We start from the raw sequence: 24136 nt of genomic DNA, 5'->3' as shown, positions 1-24136 counted from the left end.
AAGAATTACCATATAATGAGAAATCGTCCATAAAGACTTCCATAAAATGTTCAACCATATCACTGAAGATATGAAGCATACAGCGTTGGAATGTACCGGGTGCATTGCAAAGGCCAAATGGCATTCGTTTATATGCAAAAGTACCAAAAGGGCAGGTGAACGTTGTTTTTTCTTGGTCAGCAGGATCTATGACGATTTGAAAATATCCTGAAAAGCCATCAAGAAAACAGTAAAATGCATGACCCGCTAACCGTTCAAGCATCTGATCAATGAATGGAAGTGGAAAATGATCCTTACGAGTGACTGCATTAAGTTTTCGATAGTCAATGCATATTCGCCACTTCACTGGAATGCGAGCGGATATGCATTCATCTTTATCATTTCGCACAACTGTAATTCCAGACTTCTTGGGAACAACATGGACTGGACTTACCCAAACACTATCTGAGATGGGGTAAATAATACCTGCATCAAGTAACCTTAAAATTTCTTCCCGTACCACATCCTTCATGGTTGGATTTAGACGATGTTGCGGTTCACGTGATGTCTTGGCATTGTCTTCAAGATGTATGCGATGAGTGCACACAGTAGGGTCAATGCCTTTAATGTCATCGAGAGACCATCCAATAGCAGAACGGTGTTCTTGAATGACCTTAATTAAACGTGATTCCGGATCAGCAGTCAATTGTGATGATATGATAATTGGGTGACTACCATCTGGATCTAATTGTACGTATTTTAAGTCCGAAGGAATAGGCTTTAAGTCAGGGGTGGGAGGAGTGGGTATTAAAGATTCTTGAGGAAAGTCGTCTTCCACAGAGAAAACAGATTTATGTTCGTCCAAGTCGCTTGATAGGATGGTGATAAGAGCCCAAAACTGTAGTTTTAACCCCTTAATAATCATACTGTTAGACCAATTATGTGAATAATAAGTAAGAGTTAATACTGATTACGTGTGTTTATGCATTTCAGGCTTCAAAGTCCATTATGTGCAGAAATGTGCCACTTTAGCGAGATAAAGGAGCAAAAGTCAGCAGAACTTCCGAATGCCATATCTTTGGACTCAGACCTCGGATTGAGGCCTACCTTATGTCAAAACGACCGGCTCGGAAAGAGCTTTGCAATGGTCCAAGCCTTGACCCAATCAGAGGAGCAGAAGTGGACGAAAAGTCTGTGGAAGCCAACTGCAGCTGAAGAGGCTTTTTGATTTGAAGAATTGGGTTTTGGGCACGATTCTCGGCCCAAAACATGGCTCCAAGCCCATGCACGATTTTGGATCTGGATGTATAAAACAAAAGCTTGACTCAGTGTTAATGGCAGTCAATGGCAGTTAGGTTAGGTAGATAGCTTAGAATAGAAAGTAGACATTAAAATAGCTTCTAGATCTAGATTTAATTGTTTTATTTAATTAGTTTCAAATCCTTTATTAGATTAAACCTTTGGATCTTGTTCTTCATTTGATTAGATCAATAAAGTAGTATTTTTATCAATTTTGATTTTTTCATTTCCATTTCTAGATCTAATTTCAATTCTTGTTCTTATTTCATTTTAGTCATTAATTTAGATTTCATTATTGTTTAAATTAGTAAATTTTAATGCTTATTATTATGTGTAGTTTTAATTTAAATGGAAATGATTGGAATGATTCAAGGCTAAACCTCCATTAGAGGGGTTGAGAAGCCTTGATGAAAGCTTGATTCCGTTTATCGTGAGAGTCGCCGTAATTTCTATTCCTATTCCCCGAGAAATAATTAGTTCACCATGAGAATGGGTTTAATTGTTCACATGCTAGTTATTAATTGGTAGAAATGCCATGTGTAATTAGGGATTAGGAAGAACCGATTGTTCGCGTAGCGATTTCAATTCGGATTCTGACGACTTCGTCGCTAGTGGATTAAGTTGAGTTAAGGTGGAATCAATCCCCTCTAACTCCTTAACATCGAAATCAACGTAGCATTCCCATAGTTGTCGATAATCGACTAGTTGCATCTTGTGGGTAGTTGCACCATAGTTTAGTTGCCCCTTCGTAAAGCTCTCATTGACTTTAAGTAGAGTATTGAGACTAGAAAACAAGCATACGGAAGGACTAAGAGTGGAACGAATCACTCTACTCCACTATATCTCATAGGATTGAGAGTAGAAGAAGAAAACTTTGATAAACGCTCTAACAAAAGATAGTTTAGTTTACTTACGTTGTGAATTCATCGTTCATTTCGTAGGTAAACTATTCATTTCACTCTTATCAGATGGTAGTAGAGTCAATTGGTGGTATTGATTCTAAAAACTCATGTACCTCCTTTGAATAATCATCAACATCAAATTCAGAACCGCCAAAAGAATGGAATTGGTGTACTTCATCTTCAGGAAAAGAGTTTGTGAAATATTCTTGTACGAGGGTGTCAATCATGTTAATCTCACCATCAATATCATTCTCTGGAATTTGTTTCATCAACTTGAACACATTAAACCTCGATGTAAAGATTTCGAAGGACATGGTCATGGACCCATCCCCTAGTTTATGAGCATTATTAGCGATTGCGAGGAATGGACGCCCTAATATGATAGGAATGGAGTCACGGGCAACTTACGTATCCAAAATGACAAAATCTACAAGATAAAAAAATCTTGGACTTTTACAAGGACATTTTCCACAATGCCTTTCGGATGTTTAATGGATCGATCGGCTAATTGTAAAGTCATCGTGGTAGGTTTAAGCTCATGTAGACCTAGTTATTTGAATAAGTAATAAGGAAGTAAGTTCACACTAGCTCCTAGGTCTAGTAATGCCGTAGCCGTATACTTATCACCTAATGTGCATGGAACTGTTGGTCTACCGGGGTCCTTGTATTTTACTATACCATTGTATTCAGTGATGGAAGGAAATTGTTCAGTAAGGAAAGCCTGTTGAGGCACATTTGTTCTTCTTTTTGTGGTGCACATGTCTTTCAAAAATTTTGCATGTTTTGGTAATTGCTTTAGGGCATCGAGAAAAGGTAAGTTTATTGTCAAATTTTTAAAGGTTTCCCTAATTTCATCAAAGTTTTCATCCGGTTTATTCTTTGCCAAACGGGCAGGAAATGGTGCCTTAGGGCGGAATTTGGCATAAGGGTCCACCTGTTCGTTTCCCAATTGTTTAGATTGTGATGTTGTTGAACTTGGTGTGTCCATTTGAGGGTCATTATCTGAAACAGGTTCCTTGGAACCTCCGGTATCGTTTGTTTTATCATCTGGCATACGGATTTGATTATCAACGGTTTTCCCAGATCGAAGAGTAGTGATTGCATTCACCTCACCTTGGGTTTGAGTACTTGTACCAGGTATATTGGTGAGTTCAAAGGCAGTGTTTGCTGGCTTAGGGTTCGGAACTGCTTGGCCAGGAAACATGCCTTTCTGGCTCTTGTCTTGTGCTAATTGTTGAATTGATTGTTGGATAGACGTTAGGATTTGTGATTGTTGGTTCATGTAAGCGAAGAACATCTCACTTGTCCTATCAGAGCAGTGGAGGCATAGGTTGTGCAACATGAGTTACTAGTTCACGATTATTCTTTGAGAAGTTGTTGATTATAGCCGAATTTGGATTAAATTTGGAACAAGGCTGCAGTTGTTTTGATAGTTAGCATTTGAATTACTTTGAAATTGATTTTGACTTTGTTGGTATTGCTGATTATTTCCTTGGCGGTATGGAATAAAATTGTTGATTGGTCGAACAGTGGATTTGCTAAAACCTGGAGGAGCCATTTGTTGGTTATTCGGCAAAAGTTTAAATTAGGATGTTGTCTCCATGGTGCATTAGGAATATTGAATGCACATGCCTCCCGGTGTTTGGTTAGGGGTAGCATGTAACAAGGGACAATAAGCATCAAGATGGTCCGGACTAAGACATAGAACACATGGGGAAGTGTTAACGCGTTCATGGCCTTGTTGTGGAAGTTGAAGCGTTTACTTGAACTACAAGAGCATCTACTTTTTTAGTGAGGGTTTCTATCAGTTTTTTCAACTCGGGATCGGGTTTTACCTCAAAAATAGACGTAGCTTTTGTAACATTATCCTTAGATGACCTAGAAGAATCAGTGTTACCCCAATGTGTACCTTTTTTCGCTTGTTTGTCAAGAAAAGTATATGCTTCAGTAGCTCCTTTGTCCATGAAGCAACCGCCGTTCATTATATCAAGAGTTTCTTTTTGATGATCAGAAAGTCCATTAAAGAATGAACGAACAAGGACAGCTTTGTCTAGTTGGTGATGAGGACATTCTAAAAGAAGATCAGTAAAGCGACTCCATGCTTCCGTAAAGGATTCATGAGGATTTTGACGAAAGAATTGAATTTTCTAAAGCATTTAATAGTTTTCTTCTGAGTGTAAAATTGAAGCATGAAAGCTTGAACAAGTTTATTCCATGTGTCTATGGATTGTGGCTGTTGTCCTGCTAGCCAAATTGACGCTTTATCCGCTAAAGTGAATGGAAACGGGCCGAAGCAAGAGTTGTTCCTTAGAGGCGGTTTGGATGGTGAAATGTTGTGGCTACTTGTTGTAGCCTCACGAAGATGATTATACGGTTTTTCATGATCCAAACCATGATACATAAGTAACAAACTAAAAACGTTTTGGAATTCGAAAATCACCGACAATGTCCTCAAGTTTGATGCGGGAAGAAGGTCCTTCCTGTAAAGGTCAGTATAGAAGTCCGAAGGGGCTTTCAAATTTCTTTGGATTTTCGTCGACCATAATGAATGACGGAAAATGTGACAAGGAATCTTGTTGATTAATAGATGAAGAACTTTGTGGAGGTGAGAACTTACGCAATTGCTTATCGTATTTTCTCCTACGATAAGTATGTTCAAATTCTTTAGTAGAACCAGACCTTAATCTCATGCAAGCATAAACTTAGATCTAATTGACAGAAGGAACTTATTATTACTTGAATTTTATAATTATGTTTAATCATTAGAGTTGAACAACGTAGGCCTAAGTTGCTGCTAACGTAGCAGTGAAACTAGGAATACTTGTACATAAACCAACAGCCAGGTCACAAGAGAGATATGATGGAGGTTTTCCGTGCAAGCACGGTTCTAATTCAATCTGTCAAGTTTCCTAGACACCGTTGGAATATGATTAAGAGTTATGGAATTAAAATTTATGCAAGGTCGTTCTTTTTTTTTTTTTTTTTTTTTTTTTTTTTTTAATTTTTTTTTTTAATTTTTTAATTTTTTAATTTTTTTTTTTTTTTTTAATTTTTTTAATTTTTTTTTTTTTTTTTTTTTTTTTTTTTTTTTTTTTTTTTTTTTTTTTTTTTTTTTTTTTTTTTTTTTTTTTTTTTTTTTTTTTTTTTTTACGATTTATACAAGGGTGAAAATACAAACATACAAATATGATCTACTCATACTATACTAGATGCAGTAGCATGTGAAGATACTCTACTCATACGTATAGCTATACGAATAGGCAAGGTTGTATCATCGATAAATATTTCCATACGTACAGGCAAATATACATCAGTAATACGTATATGTATGCTAATTTGTAAATCGATATTGCGTAGTCGTATATCTACAATTACAGGCAAATTTGAATTACTCATACGTATTTAGATATGGTAGCATGTGAAAATATTATACGTACGCATATATATACTAAAATGTGAAAACGTAAACTAAACAGGCAACGTATTTTACCTAGACTAAAATACGACTTTTGTATTGCATAATAATTTGATTTCGTCAATACTCATTGAGATTGCAAATGTCATATAGAGAGCAGCTTCACCCCTTAGGGTTTAGAAACAACTTACCTAACTTAGATTTTAACCCTCGTTGGAATGTTCTCCTCTTTCATGACAAAATCGACTTATTAAACAACACCATTTTCTAAAATGATGATTTTGGAGGGGAAAACAGTTGATTTTGACCTTGAAAATGACTCGGTGGAGACAGCGTGCGCGCCGTCGAGATCTTTCCGAATTTAGCTCACACGCGTGATTCAAAGAACCGTAGCCAAAGTTATGGCCAAAATACCAAAACACATCCTAATTACTATGTATAACTCCTAATTTATAGATGCTAACATGCAAATAATCACTCACTCAGTAATATATATGCTAAACATGTGACTTATATATATATATATATATATATATATATATATATATATATATAATATATATATATAACCATGCGAAACAGTTCTATTTTTATGTATATATACATTAATATGTAATTCATGACCGGTTAACATATATATATATATTCACAAAGTATTCACATGATTCATGCATATTACTAACCTAATACATAAAATATAGTCCATTAACTACAACATAATAACTACATACATGTGAAGCATGCAAAATATTTAAAATTTGGAACCCCGCAAGCTTCTCGCATAAGTCCACCAAATAAAAAAACGTGCACAAATGGACCAAATGTTTCACAGTAAGCTTAGTGATTGTTGTAGCCTAGTTTCCAGGTCCTAGCATTTGGAACCTGTCAGTTCAACCAAAACCGGAATGTTTATCAGTAGCAAAAATGCGGGAAATTTAAAAAAACGAAGAAAACATAAAAAAAAGAAATATATGAAAGGATGAGCGTGGGGGTTTCCCTTGGAGCAATTCAGGTTTGCAAAAGCAGTCCTTGGGTCTTTAGAAATGGCAGTGGCCATTTGATCTTAGCACTTTTCAGTGTTTTTAGAAGTTGACTTACTACGTGCTAAAACTCAATAATTCCTTACTCACTGTTTTTTTTTTCTTTGATAATGTCAATCTAGTTCGAGTAGGGATTTCGTTCCAACTTCTAAGACAAGAATTTAAATGATCACAACTGGAATCTACACTTTGGAGAACTAAGTGAGAAGGATTTTATAGATAGATTTTTTTTACACAAGTTATCTAAAATTTGTAAGTTTGTTTATAGTTAAATGAAAGAGAAAGAGAGAGATAGGGAAGGATTAATCTTACTCATGCAAGGCCTAGCTACAAGTCTTTTAGAAACAGGTCACTACCATCTCAAATCCCTAACATAATATACCTATCTCTAAACATATCATGCTAGCATGTAGAATTTAAATGATATTTCATCTCTGAAATATCATTCCAACTCCTAGTTCTACTTTAAAAACAATTGATCAGATAATTGTCAATCTCTGTCATTTTGGGACAGGATGAAAAATAGAACCTAAGTCTTTTAAGTATTGATTTTGGAATCCTAAATTTGTAGCATGATCCTCACATGAGCATCATTAACCCTCCCCTTGGGAGAGTTTTAGCTCATGATCCTAGGATTGAATTAAACTACAAGAAAATATGTGAAATGAAAAAGAAAGAGAATGAAACAAAGAAAACTACAACCTGTTTACCTAAATGAAGAAGAGTTTATTAAAAACTAGAGAGAGTTCCCCATTAACAAGTTACAAGCTTTTCTCTAAAAAACTAAGAACTAAAAAACAAAATTAAAGACATGGATGTAAATGAAAAGTAAAAGTCAAAGGAAGTAAAAGCTTCCAACTCCCAAAATCAGCCCCCCTTTACATAAGAGAGCATTTTTCTCTTCTCCCCGTGAAACACTCTCCTCTCATTTATTTTTCACTTATCCACAACTAACCCCCATTTGACACCTTTCATTTTTTAGATAATCATCACCTAAATCCAACTAACTCATTAACTTCATGCAAGGTGTCAAATTTGCACCAATTATTTGCACCTTTGTCTTGACTTGCATGATGACTCATCAAATCTTATGGGCCCGCCTAGTGGGTCCCGCGTCACGATGTCGATGGCAGTCCGGTCTTTTTGGCATTTTACAACTTTCCGCCTATTTGTAGAGTTCATCGTGATGGCGATCGTCGGAGCAGCTCACTCGTCGCGATTCGAGTCCCGGGTTCAAGAGATATGAGCTTCGAAGTTTGATGCTTACGTGCGCACATAATCCCGTTTATTTGGATTACGTACTATTTGAGTCTTTGGGCTTTAGTCCGAATTTGTTGGGCTTCACATGGGCTTGATCGGAAGGCATGTGTATACTCCCTATTCCGTGCTTAAATGTTGGCTTTATCATAATTTTTACATTAGTTGCTCCAACCTGCAAAAAGCACGAAGATGCGATTATTTCATGATTATTAAGCACAAAATTGACTGAAATGTTATGTCTCTACAGGTTTTTATAATACAGTTTTGGGTACTTATCACCAAGACCTTTGTGGAGGAGTTTCTTTGTCTGTTCCAGACTCAAATCAGTGTCCCCAGTCACTGCTTTGCCTCTGATCGGAACTCCAAGTAGTTGGAAAACATCATCCAACATGATTGTCATCTCGCCCCATGGCATATGAAAGGTGTTGGTCTCTAGATGCCACCTGTCTACAAACGCAGAGACCAATACAGGATCCTGATGCCTGTATACACCGAATACTAGAGCACATAAGCCTGTCCTTTGAAGCTCCTCATGAAAATGTGAGCAGTCTGAACACTCTCCGACAATATCCCATTGTACCAACTTGGATAAGTGCCCGTTACACTTCAACGCTCCTCGATCCGCCTAAAACAACAAAAACTCGGTATTAATGTATGCACAAGGTTTCATAATAAAAAACTTAAATACTAATAGATACTATATGATATTACCTATCCTTCCCAAACATTGTGAGCCACGTGCACTGCATAGTCATACAAAATATTTGTCTCATAAGGGCCACCTCCATAATTTCTTCTCTGGAACCCCAAGTCATTCTTAGACTTTCTCACAATAGCTTGTGGAGGTACAGGGGCTACCTCGACATTGTCCTCCTCCTCCTCACCCTCCTCTTCATCCTCACCTTCCTCTTCTTTATCATCAACCATTTCTTTGTCATCTTCTTCACCGTCATCTTCTTCACCATCATCCATCATCTACAACTACACTCTTCCCACGATCTATATTTACATCTTCTAAATCTACATCTTCATCTAAATATACATCTTCATCACTATCCATATCACTATCGCTTACATCACTTGGAACACTTTTCTTTCTTCTCTTTTTCTTTTCTAACTCTCCACCACTTACAACTACATTGATGGGATCATCCGCTTTTCAATCCCCTCTACGAACTGATGCCGAGGTGTTATCTCCCCTTTCTCTCTTTTTCTCAGGCGCCTCATCGCGACCTGAACTACTACTCCCCCCACCTAACAATTTCTTAGCACCCGTGTAGAAATTTTTCACTAAATTCTTTGTTCGAGGCATTGCTATAGAATAAATAGGAAAAAAAATAAGTATTAGTACATATAACAAAAGTTCAATCAATAGATGGAGAACTAGAATAACTTCATTTTCCAACAATAATCCACCCATGATTTAGCACCAAGTAAGGCATATAACAACTCTCGTATCAATAGAATGAGAAAACACAAAGTAACTCATTATTGACACTTAACAAGTACTCCTACTACAAACTTAATCACTTTCCCTGTATCCACACAAAAATACTTAAGCCATCCTTTAAGATATTAACAGACCCTATTTACATGCTTTGAGATATTAACATACCTTATTTATAGCTGCTATTCATGATTTAGTGAGCTGCTTCACTGTAGTCACTTTACATGTGTATATAGAGAAGCAAATACAGCTGCAGGTAGGGGTCTGCCTAATATAAGCCTAAGTCTTATTACAACCAAAAAACACCTATTAAGTATTTTAACTATGGCTTGAGTATTGGGTTAGCGGTCGTGCATTTTGCAATGTGCATTAGACAAACCTTACATACTTCCAGACTTACAAAGTAAAAGCTCTTTCTTGCAAAACATATCTCCTTATACAGTCAGAGTCTGTTTATACTCTCTACATAACAAGAACTAATAACCTACAAGAATACTTCTAGTGAACATCCAATCATTTAAATGTGGCACTAGCACACTGCTAAACCTTTATACTCCTTTAGCACAAACCTCTAGACTCTAGAAGTGCGATTAGTATTTTCCATATAATCTACAAGTAGGGAAAGTTTATCCCACCCCCTCAAAAAGTCCCCCCTTCTCCCTCCCCATACACACTTTCGTGCCCACTGTGTCGCAGTAATCTAGAAAATGCTATTGTTGATCCCTAAGCCCTAAACCAATTCCAATGACCCTAACAATTCATCTATATCATAAAATACCAACACAAAGTAATCAACCAACCTCTAGACTCTAGTAGTAAGAATCCAGTATCTACAAGCAGAGCAAGTTTAATCGACTTGAGAGCGGACATAAAGGGCTTAAAAACTCCCTCCATTCTTCTCCGCTCGTGCCCACCATGTCTATGACCTACACCAATTCCAATGACCCTAATAATAATAGCTACAACTCAATACCCTCAATACTCAGATATCCCTCCATACCCTTAACAATCACATAATTCACAGATCCCATCCACATACATGCAAGATACTTGAAAACTGGGGCTTACAATTTATGATCAGTTAAAAGAATCCTTATCTGTTACTGAATACAATTTATATAGCTTCACTTTCTCGCAGCCTTTCCCCACGAGGTAAAAGGTGATAAGGATTCTTTTAACCGATCATCTGAAAACTTTGTTATAAATTCAAAAATTAAAACTACTAAATTTGAACAAAAGCCCATCACACTAGTTGGTTCGTTTGGCATCACTAGAAAAATTAAGATAGAGAGACACTGCCAACAGGAGATGGTAATCATAGGCGAGATACTTTAAGCATTCATCACTTAAAATCTAACAATAGCAATACCTGAAATAGAGAAACGCTGCCAACAGAAGATTTCTTTAACATGGTCACCTGGAAGAAGACATTGATAAAGCAATTAAGTGAAGAAGACGATATCTCTAATCTATAATCAGCAAAATATAAAAAAATATAAAAAAAACACTAATTTTTTAGAGAAAATACCTTTGAAAGTGCGAGAAGAAGCTTGTGGAGTTCAGTTTTAAATATTCACAGTTGAAGTGAGGATGAGAGATCGAGAGAGACAAGCACAATTTTTGTTTTTGTTTGGTAACTGGTTATCTCAGTTGTGTTTTTGTTTGGGTTTGGTTACGGGGTCTGCCCAAAACTCTCGGTTGCGCCCAACACAAATACAGACCCCAAATTGGGCCGGGGTCTGCCCAACACAAAATGGGGTCTGTCAAAAACAGGACCCATATATAGGAGTAGCATAATAGTGAATATATGTTATTAAATGCATGTTTTGTTATAATAATGGCAACAACTACACACACATATACCATGAATTAATTATACACTGTATATATTAACTAATAAACGTGTACATTATAATATTTATATAAGTGCATATGCTTGATATATTACACGTGTATATGCATGTATATCTCTACTAGTAGCATCTCCTATAACTAACTTGGACCCTTAAATTCATCCGGGTATTTTTCTGACGCATAATACCCCTGGATGAATAATTAAATCAAATACCTAGATATTTATTAATGAGGACTACTTGGTCTTTTATGCCTTTGTAAATTCTCAGTACTTATATTGTCCTTAAATTAAAATGTTGCTTAACAGGAGTAATAGGTCTTTTCATATGGCGGTATATTAAAAAACCAATTCCACGCCATTTTGAATTGTACACCCACCATAAATTGCATTTAATTACCAATAATTTGGTAATTTAATTAAAAATGAAAAGTAGAGAATACAAAGGGATAGGGATGGAACCAAATATTATTTTCTTCTTTCTTGCACTGCCCTAAACCTATAATATCCCCACTCCCCAACCATTCTTTTCATTCCCAATTATTTTTGTTCACTCACTCTGCAGTCTCTTTGTATCCATCACTCCGGCACTCGTCATGGAGGAGGTGAATTAATATAAGGGATTTATACAAACTCTTGCGTCTATGTTAATATGATATATTTGGAATGAAGCTGAGTAGACGGGGTCAGTTAAATATTGTATCGGGAAATTGTGAATCGAAACCTCAAAACGTGGTTTTCGAAATCGGGTTCCATACTCAAATCATCTAAGGTTAGTATCTCTTTTTGTAGATGTATTCCCTTAATATTCATTGGTAGACCGTAGAGCAATCTAACATTTAATATACTCGAACAGATATGCTACACGAGTGCCATTTCCAGTAGGTTTGGTTAGTCGTTTGATGGATTTTGTATTATTTCCAATAGTTGTTTTACTCAATTCTTCTCAACCTTCCCCCTTTCTCTTCCGATATCTTCTTCTCAATTTTCCACAATTCCAGTCATGCTTTCTTTCTCTCATTTTCTCTCCTCTCCCTTCTTTCTTATTAGTTTTTTTTTTCCCACATCTAGCTTACACAACACAAGAATGCTCGAATGAATAGTAGTCGTCTTCAATTCTATGAACCGGGTAATTGTTTGATATTTTATCTTGATAATGGGCAATGGTTATGTGCAACTTGATTGGAAATATTTTGAAATAATGGTTTACCAAGTTTGATATTGTTTTTTTTTTTTTGGTTTGGATTTGGATTTTAATGTATTGTTGTGTGTCTCTTCATTTGCAGAAGATGATCTACATGCCATGGAAGTGTGGAACTCATTGCTTTACACCTGCCTATGTTGTATTCCTTACTGGAGAATTCATTATGAAAGTGCTCTATCTCATTTTGAAAATAGGCTCACATAACATTCATCATTTTTTCTGGACACCGATAAAAAAAAATGGGTATACTGTGGTACACTACTTAGCTTTTGGTGATGTGTATGTATACCTTTATTCGTAGTGTACTCTTAATTTACTGTAAGATTCAGATTAGTGTTACCAGATTCACTACCTCCATTTTAAGGTTTTCCAGTTTGTACCTACCCTTTTAGGTTCTGTACGTGCATCGCCAAGTATTATGCCCCCATGACCAAGAGAAGAATAACAGGGAAAATAGAGTAGCAAAAGGGGAAAAAACACCGACCTAGAGGCGATATAGTACTCTATCTGCTCCAGTCTGTCCCTCTCCCTCATTGCCTCTATGTGGTGGTGAATATCAACTCCCATCCTCCTGCCTCCATCTTTAGTTGGCGGCTGACTTTTAGGGGTTTGGGTTAAAGAAAGGATGATGGTTTAGGTTATAGTTTTGAAGTTCGAGTAAACACTAGATTTTTGTTTTTTACGTCATTATAAGCACATTTGAATAAAGCACTGAGTCTAATCCCTTTTGTGCACAGACCCACACATTTTAAGCCAAAATTAAAACTTTATAGATAATATTTGCAGAGCAAACTCTGATTGCATTCACGCTAAAATTGATTCAATTTAATGATAGTTGTTCCTGTTCTTCTCCTTTTGTCATAGGCATTGGTGTTCCACCACTTGAGAAAGTTATAACATTATAATTTTCTCATTTCTCTTTGATGCAGGGATGATGCAGGCAGGCTTGTTTGCACTAAGAGGCTAAGAACCAAAGATATAACTCATACGGTTAAATTGAAGAACTATTGGCAGGTATCCTTTTTACTGTTATTATTACTAATTATTATTAATTACCGAGAATTGTGTCATACTGTCATTATAGCTGTAATTTTAGCACCATATTAGTTATTGTTTTTTGAAAAAGCAGCAGGGTTTAGTAAAATGAATGTCAGCCTTTTGAAACTGAAACTATTGTATTTTCATTATTCTCAATTGCATTCAATGAAACTAAAAAATGGACAGACTCTAACTCGATAAGGATGAGAAATCCCTTGACTTATATTTTGCAGAGAAAACATTGTGTCTGGTCAAGTCTACATGCTTCGCGTGCTTGCAAAGCTAGCTAAGTACTATATGTGTGTACAGAGAACAAACTATTGTTCTGTGTATAGCTAGCTGTTTAGTGAGAGTTATCCAATTCCAGACTGGGTGAGGGTTCCCTTGCCACCCATAGGTGTGGCATACTTTCCATAAAGAGGTATATCATTCAAGTTATGTGAGTGGTCATATTTCTTTTTTTCATGTCCTATGTGCCATGTTTTTGGCTGGTCAGCCAAATAAGACTGTCACAAGATGAGCCTAATTTGGATGGTTCTTCTGGTCTATCATATCATGCCTTTTTATTACGTAATATATTTTGGTGCATGTAGGATGAGGATATTATGATCATTGAGAATTGCACGTTTTACTACCCATTTAAGATCTTTGGAGTTAATTATGTGCTCCGCCTACTGGATTAATTAAATAATCCAATTTGGTTTGTTGTTGGGTGGTTCGCTTATTTGTTCCTCAAGTTATTGTTGTGTTCTGATAATTTGGAAATATGTTGAAGCACGGAGAGGATTCCCTTCTAACAAATGTTGGTAATATAGTGGAGAGGCATGGAATGAATTTATGAATTTCCTTGGTTCTAGGTACATTGATGCCGTTTCAAGTTTTACGATTTCCAAAAGTTTTTTGTCTTTAAGGCAAAGGTATTATAAAAAAATCCCATTATAATTCTTTTTCCTGCTAATATATTAGTTGTCTTAATTGTCTTGAGGCCAACGTATTTCAAAGACGTGCTATATTGCTTTTGTATGATAGACTTAAAACCTTTTCTTAGTATGTAGTGTTCATGGAACATTATCCATAAAAGTATGTTGTGTTCATGCCTTCATGGATTTTTTATTTTTAAAAAAAGGAAGCAATTCTAGGTTCTCAGAGGGACTATCTTGACAAGGTGTAAACATTGAAGATTACTCATCTTTCGAGATAAGGCAACTTCAACTGATGTCAAATCTTGCTTAAGTCAGCCGCTCCGTGAAGTTAGCGCTTTTGGCATTGTTTTTTTTTATGTGTACATATCTATTATTATGATATCCTAACTATAAGTATGCTAAAATAAACTAGAACCCAAATTTAGTATGTTCATAGTCATATACTCAGCTGAAAAGATTTATTTATTTGTTATTCACATGCATAAAGGATTTGAAAACACAATGCTAGGTAGCTTATCACAAGGCTTCATAGATTGATATGGTCGTATTTACTTGACTATCCATAGGTCTAAACTTTTTAGTTGGCTTTTTCTTTGGAGTTTTCCTGCTTTTGGTAAAATCATATCCATTAACACAAAGCCTATAAGAGGCCTTCATGTATAGGCTTCTTTCATCCAAACATTTTGAAATATGTGTAAGATTTACTAATTAAATATTGATAAGGTCCAAAAATGATCTACAAAGGCTACTATATGAGATGAGAATTTGGTTGTCTCATCTCACAAATAGTGCTTCTACGGCTAACATTGTAGCATGAGTACAGGACACTGATAGAAATGACATACCCAAATATTCACTTTGTATTTACTTCCCTTCCTACTTGCTAATTGATTTGTATTAGAAATTGTTTCTGTTTCAAACACGCTAGGACTAATTAGGGGTGTCAGATCTTATGGGAAACATTTTATCTAAATGTTGTGAAGTTCTGATATCCTTTCCATCTAAACTTTCTGCGTATCTATTGTATATATATATATATATATATATGTTGTAGTAAAATCAGGAACTGACATGAAATGCCCCTGTTCTTGTTTGTGAGGGAGATACTATGCTTATGCAGAAAGTTTTCCTTGATTAACTTCTTCACTAACAGTTCTGCAGGTAGTGACACAGCACTTTTTGTTAATCTGACATTGATATATGCATTTGTATATGACTATATGCACTTAAACGTTAATAGTATTATTTGATTGTTTGTTTTCTGGCTGATTTAAGCACATGCACATGTTGACAAGTCAAAATGTGTATTCTTGTGTACATTCAGATACCAATAGAAGATTGACCAAATGTAATTTAACACATTTCTTATGGAGCACAATTAAGAAATTCATCAGCGATGAAGATGGGAAGACCTTTACCTTGCTGACAAGGTTGTAGTACTTCAGCCCTTACACATTGAAGGAGCCTGTAGGACAAACATACTTGTGGGCTATTAGATAACCTATAGCATAAAATAAACCTTAATGACTAGCCTTCCTGACCATCGTCCTATTTTTTTGTACTGTTTAAATGTTTCTTTATGCAACATAATTACTTGGATACATACGCCTCTTCTTTTTGTTGTCACAATGCTTACTCCTATCCTTCTTCATATGGTTAGGTGAAACCTTTGAAGCACTCTTTAGATTTGCCACCTCCAGGAAACAAAAGGCTGGTCGTACTTATATTTGCAGTTGTATGATTTTCCTGCGTCCCACCAGTGGAGCGAAGCAAGTAATGAAGAAGTGGATTGAAGAACTCCAGGGTCAGCCATGGTCCAGAAAAGCCAAGTCTAATGACCAACCCGCTTTCAACTGAGCTTTGAATAAAACTGCTAGACAAGTACTCAATTTCTTTTCTCTTGCTATTTCCCCACATTTTATATTTTTGTTGTATAGTGTGTTTGATTTGAATTGGAATAGGAGAAGTGTTTGATGGAGTGAGTATACGGTAGTTCTCCATTTATTATAAATAAACTTTTTTCTGTTTTTAGGATAACAAAAAGGAAAGAACAACTCTTAAAATAGAAATGTTATTCCTCATTCTCGACTGGAGTTCAAGATGAAAAATGATATACTTGAGATGGATCCTTGGGATTGTTCAATCTGTGTAACCGGTAGCTCATTTACAATTTGAACCACTTTATTTCTGAGTTCATGATGCTAGAATTACAAAAGGAAAATGGAGATAAATAACTGGAGAGCAAATTCGATCCTTATGGCGCTACTATTCATTAGAATGAATAAATAGAGAAGCAAAAATTCTCCCAAACTCATGAGGTGAAAGTGAGATACTTAGGTTCATCATTTGGTGATCGTCAAGAAAGTCAGTCAAATCGGGATGATCTGGATCACATAATTAGCAAGCAACACTTCTAAAATTGTCACCTTTGTGGCTTTGCCTCATCTCTTTCTCCTTGAATAGTGTGTGATTTTTTATGTTTACTTTTTTGGTGCTGGTCGATCTGTATTTGCTGCCTCAAGTGGCATTCCCTTAAGGAGGGTTATACTTCAAGAATCAAACATGGGTCCAGGAAACCAAGGGGCAGCATGTTATCATCCATAATAATTACATCACTAGTTCTGACAAGAAAATAAAGCTTTTTCATGATTTTGGACTCTGGTTGGTGGATGATCATGCACAGGAATCCCCCTTGGCAGAGTATAGAATGACCTTATTCACCAAACAAAGTACACATTTTTTTCGTCCACTAAGCCACAGTTACCAGGTCACTGGTTGCTGATGTTAAAAGGGTCCAATTTGCGTACCTTTGAAAATTCAGTAGATAACATGCAATTATATTCATCATTAGTTGCATGGTATCTTATTTGCTGTTTCCTTCCTGTGCTTATGAGAGAAACAAGGTGTGAATGTTAACTGGAAGGAATTGAAGCAGCTTTCTCTTGCAGATCAAGTAGGAGTTGCTTTTTTAACCAGTATATAATTATACTTGCTGGACTTCATTAGAAGAGGTCGTCTATGTGAATGCATCCAAAACCCCTTAACAACTCCACAACCCAATACATCTAGGAATAACACCATGTGAAATGTTTAGAATTGATTCCAATGATGTAGATTCATTGATTTGGAAGTATGGGGTTATGAAGTTGTTAACTGTATGCCTTACTTATAAGAATGATATTGAAGGACGAAGCAATGTCTGAAATCTGAAGTATGGACTAAAACAAAATTTTAAATGTCGTAATACATACTCTTAAGTTTAATTATTATTTAGCTTGACTATTAATTAAGTTTAATAAATATTGAGCTTGCTCTCTTCCTCTACCTCTTCCTTTCATTGCAGCATTGTGATGTGACGGAGAAAAAAATGGCCACAGAGTTTCATAGAGACAACAAAGCAAAGTTGTAGAGGTACGTATCCTTAGCTACTCTTTCTTCTGTGTACAAAAAATAATCTAAAGAAAAAAAAAGTCATCAAGGTTAGTTGTAGGCAGATTGATTATGCAAGCTAGACATATTACCATAGGTCTAAACTTTTTAGTTGGTTTTTTCTTTGGAATTTTCTTGCTTTTGGTAATATCATATCCATTAACACAAAGCCTGTGAGAGGCCTTCATGTATAGGCTTCTTTCATCCAAGCATTTTGAAATATGTGTAATTGCAAGCAAGCTCTTTGTAAATTTAGAAAAACCTTATAATTATGTCAATTCCACTTTTTCCTGGTTTATTTTCATGAGAAATAAATTTTCTTCTTTGTTAACACTTTAGATTCTGTTTGATCGGTGAGAACAAATATATATGACCGTTTATTTTTAAACATTTCCTCTTCTATAGGAATGAAATGTTGGTAGGCCATTACCATAGGTTTCTTCAGTTGATCCAAGCGCTAACAGTAGATCAAGAAGCTCTTTGAGCTATAAAAAGCAAGAAAGCGAACAACAGACTGGAAGTGTTACACTTCACCTCATCAAGCTATGTCATCATCCCACCATATTCTATCATGTTGAGAGAGGGCGTCTCCTTTATTGCGATATTTATTTTCTCTGAAGTTCAGCCCTCTCCATGTTGTAGAGACGTCAAATTGTTGATACTTGACTGACAATAGGCTCTCATCTTCTTAGATCTTGGCTCCCAAGGCAAATTGCCAAAATTTTAGTGTGTTTGTAAAGCGTTAGGACAAGTTCTTGATGTGTATAGACAATGCAGCCATATCAATTGACTTCACTTATGAGGAGTAGGTGGTTACAATGAGCAGATGGTTGCAGCTTCTTCATATACCAACTGGACAACACCATCATTGTTACTGCATACGAGAACTCACGCAACATTATCATTGCTACTGAGAAGAGGACAAGTCAGAGTGACTAACGCATGCACTCTTATTCTTATTGGTGTAATATCCTCTGTGGATTCAGTATGACCCTTTGTAATACATAGAAATGTTGCATAGATGCTAATATGCTATTGTAATCCATTCTTTGCAGTTTGCATGAATGGTTGACAAACCAATTATACGTAGTGGAGTTTGCATCCTTTTTAATAAGTTTTATTTATCATCCATGTGCAAAAGCATGTGCATTTTGGCTAGTATATGATAATGAATGCGTACAATGCTAACAATTGTTGTACATTTACTTATTCTACATATTAAAATTTAGCGTGCAGTGTGATATATATTTATATATATATGACGTACATCTGTACATATATAGTATATAATGTACACGTGTTCAATTTGAATTGCATATTAATACACGCATACATACATTTTGTGAGATGTATTTAAAATATTTAGAAAACTTTCAAAGATTATTGAATTTAGGACTATTACAAGTGTTATTGTTGCACCAAAAGCCAACTTTTGGTTTTTTAGTAATTTTAATGTATAACCCGAGAAGGAACCGAAACCCGAACTAGAACCGACTTAAAATTATGAGTATGGTTCCGGGTTTTTTAAATATAAGAAAAAAACCAAACCCTATATATAGGAACCGTTAAAAATATAACCGAATCCGAAACAGGTAAGAACCGAACCAATATCGACCCATGAACACCCCTACACCTCACACAATATATATGTCATCTTCCATTCCTATGCGGCAAAATCATTCTAGCTAGTTCTCTTTCAATGAATGAGGCATTCAAAAGTACCGTTGAGAGGAAGTAATTTCCATTATCCAAAAAAAAAAAACAAAAGAACATAAAGAGAGAGAGAGAAAAAAAAAATACAAAGTGATATTAATTGGAACAGATAATATTGGCCACCTCTACAAATTTCTTAAGCTCTCATTGCAATTCATTGAGTCATAGTTGGCTAAGTAGACATTGCAATAGCGAAATTCCCATTATAAGGGCAATACAAATGATCATAAGTCATTAATTATAATGGCAATACAATTGACTAAACTTTGTTTTCCTTTATTTTGTTTGTTTTTTCATTTACTGAATAACGTTACTTTTTTTTAGCATAGTTACAAAAATTTCATTTTTTTTTTTTCAATAAAACGTAAAAAAATCTTTGAATTGACTCATTAGTGATTTAAAATGAATAAATAGCAAAAACTGTAAAAAAAAAAAAAAGAAAGAAAGAGTGGTTTCTATCGATTGTCATTTTAACAATTTTGCCAAATTTTATGATTGTGGATAGCTTTTACGTGTATGTAGTATGTTTAGTATTTTATATCTAAAATTTCAAATGTTTGTAGGACTCTAATAACTCTATAAAGAATAACAAGATTTTTCCAATATGTTTTAGAGTTTTAAATTTATGCTTAAATTTAATATGTGCTCAAGTGTCATGTAACTTGATACACAATCATACACTCCACAATTAACATTGGATATTTTAATTAGTATGACTTTCTTGATGTTTTCCATTTTGTTTTTTTATAGAATATATAAGAATTTTGCGATTGGACTTTTTGTAGAATTGTTCGTTCACTCGTAGTCCTTCATGAACTACCAATGTATCACAAAGATCAGTTCAAGAATTGTTAAAATGTAATATGTTTTTTTTTATTGAGTCGAGGTCAAATGTGTTTATTGTTTTATTGATTTATAAATCAATTTTGAGTACGTACTAAATCATAAATGTATTTGTGCTAAAAATCTTCTATGGTAACTTCTATGCAAGAAATGTTGCAGTGCGAATTTTGGATCGTAGTTTGTATAAACATTTTAGAGGATTGAGATATTATGTGGTACAGCTGAAGCACGGTTTTGATCTATTAAAATTTTATATTTGAAATAAGTACAAAATTTATTGTATTTGGTCCATAAAGAAAGAAAATTAAAGAATCACAAGAAAGTCTCTGCCACCGAAAGTGTTTCTTTAAATGATGTTACCAAATTTGTTGTTGGTCTTGAGTATGGATTATCAGCTTTTTAGTGAGCTTATTTCATTTCTCCAGAAAAGATTTGGTGTTCAAATTTTGGGATTCGATACTAATGTTGTTGATGTTAATATGCTGACTATTGATGATATCGATGTGGTGGCTTTTGAAGCTTACTTAGACTAGCTGTTTGTGGTGGAACTGATAATTATATTTCAGAATATTTTGATAGTGTCTGAAAGCTTGTTTTAATAATTCGACCTATTCATTTCATTTCATTGAGTTCGCATTTTTTTTAAGGATTTTTGTTGTTATTTATGTAGTAAGTCTGATGGAGTTTTATTTTGTAGTTTGTATATGATGTTGCTTAAATCAAGGCTGAAAATCGTAACTCTTATATGGATCTTTGGATATATCCTTTCTGAATATTGAATTTTTTTCAAATTTAATACACATCATTTTTTCAACATTCAATTTGTAAATATTGTCGGATATACATTGTGATATATAAATACTTTGTCAAATGACCTAAAAGATATGCATTACCAATATGTCATCTGATATATCAGATATATACAATATAAAAAGTCAGGAGTCTAATATGTCCAATGATATCGATACTACCGGCCTTGGCTCAAATGAATACAATAAGATGGAATTGGTTAGAATAGTTCTCAAGAATCATAATGCATGCGTCATAATAATAGAGTTCGCAAATTTGCAAGGCCGAATTTTCGCATAGATCCCAAGTGTCAATTACACAGTAGTGTTAGTTACATCATTTTCTTTTGCTTTAATTTGATCTCTGTTCCTATTTAACTTGGATATGTTGCTTGTTTGGTTTGCCAATGTATCAATGGAATATTTAATTTTCTAGTTAGTGAAGGTTTGATATTGTTGAGATATTTATTTCTGGGATGTGTTAAGCTTTGCCATTAAAATATATAACCTTTTGAGCCTTTCTATATGGATGTCAATTTTTAATATGGTATTAGAATGGGCTATTGTGTTTGGTCCATGTCACTCGAATGTGTCTGTCCATAACGTAGTGGTACTTATTAGTAGCAACTAACTGGTCACAATTTCTCTCAACTAATCATCAAGTGATAAAGCTAATTTTATTGCAGACTTGCATCCAAAGTCCAAACACCCTTATTTCGACTTAGCTTGACTAATATTACATAAAAAGTCAAAAAATAGCACCCTAATACACAATACGAAACCCATGCTTGCATGAGTGCAGCAATCACACTTTATGACTTAGCAGGAACCAAACTTTAAGTTACAAGAAACAAAAGATGATTGCTGTGGTCATTAGAATTGTATGTTAGCAGTATTGCAGGCTTTCTACCTGAAGTTCTTGCCTTCAAAGGTCTGACCAAACTGCCAACTAGGGGGCGCAACATGCCAAGCGGTAGAGGTACGTCCATCACTTGCTGTGACTCTGAAGGTAAGTGACTGCTTAGTTAAGACGCAATCTGTTTGCCAATTTTGGCCCCAGTTACGTTTCATATGAACCCATCCTGTCTTCTTACCCTTCACTTGCACTGACTGGACATCTCCAGCTCCTCCAACATTCCATACCATGACCATGTTGAAATAAGTATTCCCACTGATTGTGAATCTAATTCCTCCTACCTTGTTGCATGGAACCCTGCAAAAAAAAAAAAAGCCCCGTCCCATTGAGTATATATATTCATTCATTTGGAAATTATAGTGGTGTTGTTGTGGTCTTGCTAAAGAAATGAGATAGACCTGCGATGTTGAACTGGAACAATTCCAGCCTTGTACTGGGCAATCTTAAGGAATGCTGGTTGAGAAAGATCAAAATGTGCACGAGGCGGGTTGCACCATCCACCATCGTCGTTTGATTGATCGGAATTCGGTGGGCAAAGGTTTGTAGCTGTGACTGTAATAGAGGCCTGCCCTGGCGTGCACCATTCTGGACTATTAATGCATTTGATCTCAAAACATGCTCCACATGCCGCTCCTTCGCTGAACAAAGTTGGGCTCACTGCTGCAGTTTCCAAGCCGTATCCTTGCTTCTGAGTATAACCACAAGCTCCTTCTACAAAAAGGAATAGTTCCATAAATGTTGTACATATAATAAACTACGTACAAACCAAGGCCAAAGCTTCAGTAGTTGCATACTAATATTATTAGTTGCCTGAACATAGCATGCACAACATAGAGTACGACCATGGTCTTCATTTATCTACTGCCTATGATCATTTTGCATATATAGTGTTGAATAACTACAATAAAAACAGTATAACGATATGTTTCTATGACTGAATTATAAATTTTGTATTGAAGTAAACAATAAAGATTTGATAGCAGGGAGCTATTATATTTGACATGACTTATTGGAATGTTACACACCACGATTATCGTACGACCCAAAACTTGTGATTTTTGGTATAAGAGGGAGCAGAAGGTAGGAGCATTCTTGTGAGACTAGTTTTGAGAGAATGGAAACTTATGAACTTAGGCAAAAAATTAAAAAAACTACATTGAAAGAAATTCACCTTTTAATGGTATTCTGAGATGCAAACTAGTATTCTATCAGAATGTTTTTTTCTATGAATTTGCATGTCCCATACTCCCATGTCCTTTGAATGTATTAAAAGTTTCCTCTAAATGTACATGATGAACAATTTGAATGCATTTCAAAGGACCAGAAAAATCACTTAATCTAAATGCATAGATATTCATACCCATTGTGCCTGATCCATCTGTGTTTCCATAGAATGTGGCATGAGCACCATTCCATGGCCCTGGTTTGAACTTTGGCCTATGCATCTTCAAAGGCTTACGAATGAGCATCATTCCGTGGCCCCCATTGCGATGGTGGCCCCCGTGGCCTTTTCGTATGTAATTGGTAGCTTGGACATCAGGGAGGACAAGAACAAGTAATAAAGATAACAACAAGAAGGCGTTCAAAGGCGACGCCATATTTCTGGAGGGTGCAGGGTGTCTGGATGGCCTTTAGGCTTTGTGTGATTTCTGCTTTATGAATCATTGTGTAAATTTTGGTGGCTTAATTATAGTACTATAATTTAGGTAGAGTTTGTTTTGGCTGCTTTGTTTTAGGGGATGTCATTGTATTAGGCCGGTTGCAGGTGCAACAGTATTCATTCTGCCTCTTTCTAACCCGAAACAAAAGCCTAGAGTCTCTCACGTTCTCTTATTTGTTTTGCTGATAGTGTACTCCATGGGGTTGGTTGTCAGTACGATTTAAGACCGAGCGTGGGTAGCATATACTATTAACGATAGATTTTTGTATTGTGTAGAGAGACTATTTTTGTATTGTTTAGAGAGACTAAGAGAGTATGGCTTGATGAAATGTTGAATACTAGCCAAAGGAACCAAGCTTCAGTATGGTCAGGCATGGGCCGCATGGCTTTATCAAATGGTGAAATTAGTATAGATTATCAGCTACAAA

The 24136-nt window shown here is 35.4% G+C and overlaps 1 protein-coding gene across 1 annotated transcript; it reads right to left on the bottom strand.

Moving 5' to 3' along the window:
• Window positions 1–21793: 21793 nt before the first annotated feature.
• Window positions 21794–23715, bottom strand: LOC147487313 (expansin-A3-like). Its single transcript, XM_086574987.1, has 3 exons — window positions 23409–23715; window positions 22447–22759; window positions 21794–22345 (listed from the first exon to the last, which is right to left on the bottom strand). The coding sequence occupies exons 1-3, from the start codon at window positions 23644–23646 to the stop codon at window positions 22039–22041; spliced, it is 858 nt and encodes a 285-aa protein (XP_086431113.1). The 5' UTR covers window positions 23647–23715; the 3' UTR covers window positions 21794–22038.
• Between the last annotated feature and the right edge of the window lie 421 nt (window positions 23716–24136).

The sequence above is a fragment of the Coptis chinensis genome, chromosome 7 (genome assembly GCF_015680905.1).
Source record: "Coptis chinensis isolate HL-2020 chromosome 7, ASM1568090v1, whole genome shotgun sequence".
Taxonomy (NCBI): domain Eukaryota; kingdom Viridiplantae; phylum Streptophyta; class Magnoliopsida; order Ranunculales; family Ranunculaceae; genus Coptis; species Coptis chinensis.
Note: the sequence above shows the minus strand (reverse complement) of the source record. Positions and strands in the feature narration are given on the sequence as shown.